We start from the raw sequence: 11,044 nt of genomic DNA on the forward strand, positions 1-11,044 counted from the left end.
TGTAATAGAAGGTAAAATCGAGTACTTTCAAACCGTACAAGGACAAATTTGAACATTTTCCCTTCAAACATAACAACAATATTAACGTTTACAATGTAGTTATTTGAATCGATAACGTCCTCCAAATTTACAAGTCCTGAGATGTCGAAACAACTTGAAGTACTTGTGTGCCGGTCTTATAAAGGATAGTTATGATAGGCTGACAGATAACTAAAATTTGTTAATTCATGATAAATCCTATTGATACATATCATATTTCATTGGACATGATTGTAACATGTCCATCTAAGCATTTCGTTCGCACCCAAATGTAACGAAAAATAAACAAGGGATTCCATCGCGTTGCCACCTAGGTGTCAGGGACTAGCGGACCCCAACTTGTATGGGATTGAAGCGTAATTATTGTTGTATATGAGGGGTGTGAGAGAAAATACTTTACTATTATGTACAACAATGAATGGCATTCAACATTTCATGTTTAGCATGAACAACATTTAGAATGTATGATAAGCAAATGAAAATTAGCAAAAATAAAAACATAACAATGTCAATGAGTAGCCATTTGACCTTTTAATATGAACTGCATTTCTTTCAAGCAATTTTTTTTCTGCTATTGGTATATGGGAAAATCAATAATTGAACGCGCTCCGAAGCTTTGATTTGAGGTGGATGTTGACACAATATCAGAAGTTCCTTCTTCGATTTCAGGCACCATCTTCAAGAAATAACTGTGCCTGTAAAACAAAGTGATGTTACTTGAGCCAAGGGTCTATAGGAAACAGACTATCAACTTTCTCAAGGTAGGGGAGATAAGACTGCGTACAAACCACCCTCTCCCATAATCTGTTAAAAATGGGTTCTCTCTTAACGAACCAGCACCATAGGTCATAGGAAGAGAACATCTTATTTCATCTTGCAGCGTCCCATAACTAGATCCATATCAGGGGTTCGTGATAAAGTGAAGTTATAATGGTAGTACATAATGCCCCTGACGTAGTAGATAACATTCATACTAGTTGCAGAAGAAACATACCATCGAGTATCTGCAGTTAATTCGGGATGAAAAGCAGTAGCTAGTAAGTTCCCTTGCTTTACAGCAACAATTACTTTCTTTCCAGACTCGGTAGAATCCTGAAGCATCAAAAGATATCATATGACACTGAGCTGATATTCAAAACAAATGGGGAAGTAAAAGATTAAGTTGCATTACGATAACTGATGAAGGGTGAAAAATATATTGTTAATTGACCGGGACTTAGTTTATTGTAATCAATATTCCTCCTTCACGACGAGTTAGACTTGGTTTAATCAGAGTTTGTGAACTAACTTGTAGTGCACTAGTGAGTTATCACATTCATTGTTTTCCAATCGCAAAACAGGCCACCAAGTCGTACTCGCTAGTGTAATCTTTTGACACATGTAGAAGCGATAGAAAACAAAAAAAATTTACACATGCACCAACTTTTAGGAAAAGCATAATATATACACACATTCAAACTTGGTCTCAGTTGGTAACTAAGCACTCTAACTTTGAGTATGTACATCTAGACACCTCAACTCGTCTCCACTGTGCTAGATGAACACTCCAACATACAACTGATCATCTAGACACCTCCAAAATTATGTGCCACGCCAACGTCAGATGTCCACAAGACACAACGGGGATGAGTTGGAGCATTTAGTTGTAAGTTGAGACCATGTTGAGGTGTCTAGGTGTGCATACTCAAAGTTGGAGTGCTTACTTGCCTGCTAGATGAGGCCAAGTTTGAGCGTTTGTTTATGTGTTATGCCTTTATTTTTTATAAGGCACATCTATATTGCAGTTAGGACACTAGATGGACAAAAGGACAAAGTAAACCTCTTCCTTCGGAATAGCAGGATTGGAATTAATAGTTTCTATGGCTGATAGAGGAATGTCTGCCAATACTTCAACGTCTGGTCCTACATCAAGGATTGCCGGAGCACGGATGAAAACAGCACGAAAACTTGGAGGACCACCTTCTTCAGCTACAACTTGAGGAATAGGAAGTTCTGTCTCAAAGCTTTGAATCTGTTCAATTTGACAATTAAAAAGCTACATTAGCATACTGTAGTTAATAACACAAACCAACTCCAACTCATTCATCAAAATTGAGCACTTCTTCACTAGTTTGCTATAACAACCACAACTCCATCATCATATAAAAAAAATAAAAAATGTGTGTGGCTATCAATCTTATGGTGTTTGCAAAAGCTCTTAGTTATAGATAGACCGTTAAGTCGTTAACTACTTCGGTTGCATGCTACTTATCAAGGGACGGGAACCTTATGTAGAAAATGTCTTTAACTTGAAAACAAAACCCATAAGCGTGCCTCGCTCACCCCTGCCTCCCTCTTTTTTTTTTCTTTTTTTAAAAGTAATGTTCCCCACCTCCCTAATAACTAATAAACATAGTACGAGTGTTTGCTTATCTATGCAAATGAATTTCTTCCTTTCTTGCAAATCTATTAAGATGTTGAGGAGGAACTGCTCGTTTACCTGGCTTCCAAAAAAGTTTCGGTGTACAGTACAATCAAGGCCTCCAATTAGTTTCTGTCCTCCGGTTTTCTGCCCTGAGAAGAGAAACCACAAAATGTGTGGTAAGATATTCCGCCTCAATATGGTAAAAAATAGTAAGAAGGTTCATCAAAAAGAGTTTGTGATTACTAGTCCAGACAAAGTGAGCTTTATATTATTCTGGATAAGTGGAGAGGGTGCTCTACAAGTAACTAGACCAGTGAAGCAAAATTAATAACCCCGAGAAAAAGGAGAAACAACAAATTCTCAAAATTTGTGAAATCATAGGTGTCTACAGATTAATTGCCTAATGTTGTTGAGATCAGTAGATGCAGCAAAATTAATACAACAAGAAGAAGATACCCAGTGTAATCCCATGAGTGGGGTCTGGGAGGGTAGAGAACACAAACTTTACCCCTACCTTGGGAGGTAGAGAGTTTGTTTCTGATAGACCCTTGGCTAAGGGAAAGCATATCAAAAAAAGAAAAAGTGGAAATGAAGAGATCATGGCAAAGTACTGAGAAAGCATGACAAAGCATTCTGAAAAAAGGTACAATAACTACAACAAACTAGTGCACTAATTCGTGTCCTAAACAAATCGAAGGATAAGAAACCACAGGCGAATACTAATAAGAGACAATAGATAGTAACAAAAATCAAAGGACAAGAATCTATAGGCGAATACTACGACTACTAGTATGGAAGGATAAGCAATACAACACTCTACTACCTACTAACCTAGTACCTAATCTGTGTCCTAAACAACCTCCAACGTGAGACGACAACTTCTCAAAATTTGTGAGACTCATAGGTGCCTTTAGATTAATTGCCTAATGTTATTGAGATCAGTAGATGCGGCAATGTTTTAGCTTTACGAGTAAAAGCTTAATGTGAATATTTGACATGACGAAATGAAAAATAAAAGTTCACAAATGGTGTTCTCTATTGAGTAGAATTCACTCATCCAGTAGCTATATCGGATGGGTGAACAAGCATGCTATATCGGCTCACCTTTCCATTATCTGCGTTAAAAGTGATAGTGGGATTAATGGCCCACAAATCAATCTTTCTTTCTATCTCGAACTCTTAATTGGTGCGAGTGGAGCAAAGAAAGCGGGGAACAAACTCCACTACTTACCTAGAAAGTCTAGCAATAACAGAAATACATAGTAAGGATCATCGATCAGAACTGGTGACAAGTATATGCCCTCTTATATTAGAATATGTAACCAATATAGATCCTCACATGCTACCAGAGGAGAGATTAGAATATTCTCCAGTACTAACAAACATAAGTTGTATCGTACTACAGTAAAGAGTGACATGAGTCTTTTGTCGTTTGATATATTCAGAATTCATCTTTTAACAAAAAATATATACTATTATCGACTTTAGAGAAAATTTAATATAGTTAACATTTTTACTCCTATATTCTTAAATGCAACCTCGGAGTCCATTAGGATGATTATATTATGACATCATTTGCTTCTCAAGGTGGAAAGACAGATGGCTGGTGACTGAAGGCTGTTGATCAAGTAGAGTTAGCCCAGATCAAATGGCTCTCATGTGATATTAAAACAAAGAACAGAAAGGATGTGGGATCTTTAAGGAAGAGACAAGTATCCTTGACTAAAGCTCTGTTTACTCATAGAATGCAATTCCTATGGTTTATAGAAAGGGTAGGGCAGCGCAGTGCACTAAAGCTCTTTGCGCGGGGTCCAGGGAAGGGCCAGACCACAAGGGTCTATTGTTCGCAGCCTTACCCTGCAATTCTGCAGAAGGCTGTTTCCACGGTTTGAACTCGTGACCTCCTAGTCACATGATATCAACTTTAGCAGTTACACCAAGGCTCCCCTTCCTATGATTAATAGAAAATGCATACCAATTTCAAACATACATACACGCAAATTGGCTATTAAATAGACCGTGAAAAAACAAAAATACGACCTCGAAATCTGGCATTATAAGATAACTAAGAAGATAAGCAGCAAGGACTCTGCAAAGATTGCCCTAAACTGTACAGCAAGATATCGAGTTAAACACTCACCAGTGGCTCTATTTGCCAAGAAAATGAGCCCTGCACAGGTCCCCCAAACTGGCTTCCCCATTTGTACAAACTCACGCAGAGCAGGGAACTGCAATTAGAAACACGATCAGGCTAACATGGACAAAAGTTATACCAAACATAATAACTATCACCAATTAGTACAATTATGCATCCATACATCCAAACTTATACTAAGATACCCCTAAGAAACAATGCAACAACAAACGACTAGTGAAATCACAAATGTTATTATGTAACAACAGTAGAAATGAAAGGAAAAAATTAACAGACAAGCCACACTATGTGTGAGTAGGATTTCAACACAAAATGCAATCCTTTTATGTTATTTTTCTGAATATCTAACTTTAACTTAGCAAAGTTCAACCTTTCATGCTTAGCACTTCTCATGATGCTCCACAAAAACAAATTCAACAGTAATAATTCATTAGTTTGTCAAGGGCAACAAGCAATCACTCTACTAATCCCCAATCTCAAACTAGTTGGGGCATGTAATGTGAATTCGCTAAAACACCAATTCCCCTAAATCTAACAGGCTTCTTCTTCTTTTTTAGTTGACAAGGGAACCCGCAGCCACTACCCTTTGGGCATGCACAGGGTATGCCGCACTCCTATGCAATAGCCCTCAAACCACACCGGAGAAGTAAACTGCACTCTGTGCGACGAGCTTGACCCAAAAAGTCAAACCCCTACTGTCTCAGGCAATGAGTTTCAAACTTAAGACCTCCATTATGGAATTCACAAGCCAAACCATCTGAGCCACCCCGAAGGTTCAAACGTTAGCCACTGATACACTAATGGATAAAGAGCTGCTATTGAATGGTTCTCCATTCTCATGTTGGAATCAGAAATCGTGCTAGTTAAGGATGGTGTGACAGTAACCATCCTACAACACTGCTTCAACAATATCATATTATTCATCGCCAGTGTAATCCCTCTAAGGAAGGTGGTGTTTACGCAACCTTACCACTACACCACTTCGTAGTTGCTAAATCTCACATTTATTACTACACAAACTTAAAATTTCAATTTTCTAAATAACCTTTGTTCAATAAATAACCAAAAAGGCCAAGGAGACCCGCCTTTCGCCTATCAATAGCAAGTAAAGGGTCGTTAGTAGGATGTACAAGAGTAAAATCATACATGTATTAGTCACAATCCTTTGTTTGATATTTTCAGTCTTGTGTATAACTAATATACACCATATTCAGTATAACTAATGCATGACAAACTAATGTATTACTAATACAATGAACATATTGGAGTGAGATAAAAAATAACCTCGGCATAACTAATCACAACATTACTAATACACCATATTCAGTATTATTCTTATACCCTCAACCAAACGACTTACCAAATTGTGGAGCTCAGCCAACTTGGCCATGGTGGTGCTCTCTCCACCAGGGATGATTAGGGAGCTAACATTCAGCAACTGCTCTGGCTTTCTCACCTCCACACCTTTCACTCCTAGTCTTTTCAAAACTATCAAAAAAACAAAACACATAAGAAACACCCAAACAAACACAAAACATTTACACAATCAAAAGCACAAAAAGGGTACCTGCTATGTGTTCATTGAAAGATCCCTGTAAAGCAAGAACACCCACAACCATTTTTCAAGTTGCAAAATCAAGAAACAATGAAAATCAACAAAAGGGTACTAAAAAAACACAATCTTGAAACAGCAAATTGCGGCTAAGGAGTTTAAGGGACTGGAAAAAAGGGTGAATTTGGTGAGTGTTTTGCTTTTGCTTCACTGATAATATCTGTTGGCGGCTAGGAGGCGGCCACCTGCGTCACACTTTCTTGAAAATCGAAAAAAAATAATTCTTTTTTGGAATGATTTTTTTATTTTTTATTTTGGTTTTTCATTACTTTGTACTTACATTAAAGTTCAAACTAATTTGAATTTATGTCGAGACCCATTTGGAATAAACAATTTCCATCAAAGATTTTATCGTTATTCATTGCACCATATTATGTGATGTGGCATAGAAAATCTTTACTTGAATGAGAAAGAACTTATTTTTTGTTTCATATATACCAAACATAAGTTATGTACATGGGTGGATCCGCATATAGCATATCGAGTGTTTGAGTATCCATTAATTTTGACGTAACCTCATATATTTATTATATACAGACATTTATAAGATGGATATGTCAAATCATTAGCACCAGTGGCGGAGCTAGGATGTTCGCTAAGGGGCTTTGAAATACAAAGTAATAAATACGTGAGATGGGAAAGAAAAATATTAATTTTAACTCGCTTAATTTAACTTGTCTTTTTATACCGCGTTTAGGCTCTTCTTACTTTTTACCCTGCTCCATCGAGTTTTTTTTTCAAATTCTTGTGCTCTTTTTTTCTTTAAGTTTTGTCATGTTTTATTTTATTTTGATTTTTTTTTATTAAAAAATTCTGAATTAGTGCCTTTTCAATCATATGTTACTATAAAAATCACCAAGATTTTTTAAAGGGGTAAAAATTGACAATAAATAAATGACATCATCTTTTTTTAGTTCAATTAATTCAATTTACTAGGTTAGTCATTTGTAAAAAAACAAATGATCAATAAATCAAATAAGATTAGTTTAATTTTCATCTCCTTAGATAAAATTGAAAAAAATACAATGAAATTAAGAAAGAAAATTAAATTAAATAGATTTTGTTTAAAAAACTATTCACAATTTTAATATTTCTTCGTTCGGTTAAATTTAATTTACTTTATTATATATAAAAAAAATTTCTAACTCAATTTAAAATTTAATAAAAATTTATCATTTCTTCAACTTAGTACACATAAAGAGAACTATGTAGAAATAAAATGAAAAATATAAATAAGAAGAATCTAAAAGAAAAATTTACAAAGAATGTGGCTAATAAATTTAAACAAAAATAAATTGAAAAAAAAAATAGCATAAAAAGAAAATAATGAAAAATAAAAAGGATAAAGCTTCACATTGAACCAATGAAGCCTTTTCATTTGTTTGGGAATGTAGGCCCAAAACTTCTCAGCCCTTTTAAAGCATTAAAAAAAGATGAAAAACACTATTGCGCTTGATGAGATTCGAACTCAGCCCTTCCAGGCGGAACTTGAACCCTTTGACTATTCCGCTATCCTTCTATTTAGTGTTGAGGGGGTTCATTTTAATTAATATACCCATAAAACTAGAATTTGACCTTACATATACAGTGTAATTTTTCCGCGAGGGGGTTCGGGTCCCCCTCGGTTCCACATAGCTCCGCCCCTGATTAGCACCCATTTAGGGCCTGTTTGGAAGGACACCCAGGTAATTGGATTTGGTGTATTTGGGTGTAATTACACTGTTTGTCCTGTTTGATTGAAGAGGTAATTATTTGGTCATCAGATAATTGGTGTAATTGGCAGGGATAATTACACTCTACAATTCACAGGGAGAGGCTGTGAATTGCTGATAAGTACATCATGTAATTACCAGCTGATTACTTTTTAATTTCTTTTTTTTTTATTTCTATTTTTTGTTTTAATTTTTTTTTAGGGATAAGAGTCTAAAAAATACCCAACTTTGGTCGAATTTGATGTTGCGATACTAAACTTTCATGAGGACCTATTACCTCCCTAGACTATTTAATACCGTATTTTTTTACCCCCCTAAACTATTTAATAGTGTATTTTAAAGGTATATATGTGCCCCATATGAATACATTACTATTTATAATTTTACATTATTTTTTATGTCTACGTGGACAAATATATATGTTTAAAATACAGTATTAAATAGTCTAGGGAGGTAATAGGTCCTCATGAAAGTTTAGTATCGCAACAACGAATTCGATCAAAGTTGGGGTATTTTTCAGACCCTTATCCCCTTTATTTACTTCTATTATTTCAAGTTATTTTTTTATTTGTATTATTCTAAAAATTTGTAAAAGTTTATTTTTTATTTTTTATTATTATATTTCATTTTCTTCTTGTTCTCAACCTTACTTTATGTGATTCTATGCAATTTTTTCATATTATCTATTTCTTTATGCCATGCTTATTTTCTCATTAGCATAATTTTATTAGTATTCTAATTTTTTAAATTAAAATAGAATTTATTGTTAAGTAAGGTTATAGACTTACATTTTCTTTATTAGGAATAAATAAATAAATAAATCATATTTATGCATGCTATGTTGAAATTTGTTATAAGAGTATTATGTTAAATTTTTGTTTTGAATTTATAACTTATGTTATATTTTCAGTTTCATTTGTTTTAGTAATATTGAATTCACATTACACGTCATTTTTTAATTAGACTTGATAGATTATATTTTTGTCAAATATTTAATAATTTATGACATTTTATTTATATATTAATCTTTTTATCAAACATGCATTTCACGATGTTCATAGAAACTTCATATTTTTAGTTTTTACGATCAATTCAATTGAAATATATTAATTTGAAAAAATATAAATTAATTCTTTTTTTCATAATATTAGTTAAAGAAAATATGTTTATTAATTATTGTATTTTCAAAAAAGAATATATATCTTAAATATTTAATTTAATGTCATTTATAAAGTTTCTTATTTGTCTAGTATACATTTTAAATAATTAATTTTTATTTTTAAAATTTAATGTAATTTTATGATTGCAATTGTGCATCCAAACAGAACATGCGTAATTACATTGTGACATCCAAACAGGACATGTGTAATTACACCGTGGCAACCAAACATGTCAATGTAATTACTAGACAGTGTAATTATTAGGCTGGTAATTACTACCCTAGTAATTACACCAATTCCAATTACCAGGTGGCTTTCCAAACAGACCCTTATTGATTTTTTTTATGGATGTTTTGGTTTGGCAGCTGACTTAAAGGCCTTCTTTTTGAGATAAGCGAAGGTTTCAAACCCAGTTACTGCAAAATATTTATTTATAGCTAAATATATTTATACTTTATGCTAAAAGAAGTGAGTACTCACAAGCTTAAAATCCTAAATTCGCCATCAATTATGTGAAAGGCTAAAATCGTAAGTGGACATCTAAACCAGTCTAGGTCTTTCACTTTGATGTTAGAACTTGAATTTTCTTTTATTGAATACTTTGAATGATTGATCGTGATTGTATTATTTTTTATTTTTTTACCCTCCCTAGGAGCTCCCACCCCTTTTGCTCCCTTGGTGACTTGAACTCGCAACCTTCAGATTGGAAGTGAGGGGTGCTTACCATCCGAGCAACTCCCTCTCGTCTCGTGATTGTATTATTTGTGGTTGTTATGGCTTTTTTTTCATTTTTTTAAGTCTAGCTTCTTAATTGTTGTATTTGCTTTACATACTTTTTTTTTGTTTAAAAATGGGCTAGCATTGGTGTGCCGCACACAAGAGCAGCTTCTCAAGATACGGTAAGATATGTTCTTATTTGGACATCTTGTTTGGGCTACTGGATTTATATGTTCTTAATTTCTTGACGTGGATATTGACAGGAATTGATTGAAACTATAGCATGGGCTCACGAACGCACATCTTTGGCCAATTTGATTCGATGGAGAGATAAATCAGTGACCCTGAATTATTGATTTTATAAAAAAAATTCTGGAATAAATCATGAATTTTCTAGGATATTATGTCTACACATCATCCTCAAAGCCTAATTATAAGATTATACAAGTATTATAGTTTTAGTTGGATGGTAAAGTTGACATTTTGTTTGAATAAGCAATTTGAATTTTGAACATGAAAACCTATGTGAAAATTATCTCTTCAACTCTTATACATTTTTATCAAATGAACAAATCATAATATCGAAATATTCTAAAATTTCGCATGTTCTTTTTTATAAATAAATATTTGCGATTACATGTTATTGTAAGCTTTCAAATACATATAATTTTATAAAGATCTATTTGTCCAATTAATCATCTATATTAGTAACTAGTTATTTTTACCTCTTGCATGGTACATATAGTATTTCCTCGTCAAATATGAGTCTTTTTTCGTGAAATTTTAAATTATTGATTCTTTATATATATAACTTATGAATAAAGTTTTAATGTTTTAAAAAAAATCATATATTTGGAATTGAAATATTATCTTTTAGGTAATTTGAGATTTGTAATAAAATTCCCTAATTGAAATTAAATTTCTATTAAAAAGCAAGAACAAACTGCTACTATATATTAGGTTCGAATAACAAGCTTCTTAGGGAGCTTTCTTACATAGAAACTTCATGTAAATATCATGAAATAAGTTGATTCATTTAAACTACAAATAAAGTGAGCGAACTTACATTACACGTAATTATTTCAAATAATTTTGTATATTTTTTTCATATGGATTATTTTTTTGTACATTGTCATTATATTTTGATTCTCTATAACATCGCAAAATGCGTGATAAATATTTATGAACAACATTTAAATGAGAAGGGGAATGTGTGCTATATCTGGTTAAATTTTGTAATATCTG

General features: G+C 33.3%; 1 protein-coding gene across 1 annotated transcript; it reads right to left on the reverse strand.

The window, feature by feature from the left end:
- Positions 1-419: 419 nt before the first annotated feature.
- Positions 420-6,406, reverse strand: LOC102605133 (probable pyridoxal 5'-phosphate synthase subunit PDX2). Its single transcript, XM_006340092.2, has 7 exons — positions 6,166-6,406; positions 5,959-6,086; positions 4,584-4,671; positions 2,519-2,592; positions 1,859-2,050; positions 1,034-1,131; positions 420-734 (listed from the first exon to the last, which is right to left on the reverse strand). Exons 1-7 carry the CDS (start codon positions 6,215-6,217, stop codon positions 611-613), a joined length of 756 nt encoding a protein of 251 aa, XP_006340154.1. The 5' UTR covers positions 6,218-6,406; the 3' UTR covers positions 420-610.
- Between the last annotated feature and the right edge of the window lie 4,638 nt (positions 6,407-11,044).

This window comes from Solanum tuberosum, unplaced genomic scaffold, assembly GCF_000226075.1.
Source record: "Solanum tuberosum cultivar DM 1-3 516 R44 unplaced genomic scaffold, SolTub_3.0 scf00017, whole genome shotgun sequence".
In the NCBI taxonomy this organism is placed as follows: Eukaryota; Viridiplantae; Streptophyta; class Magnoliopsida; order Solanales; family Solanaceae; genus Solanum; species Solanum tuberosum.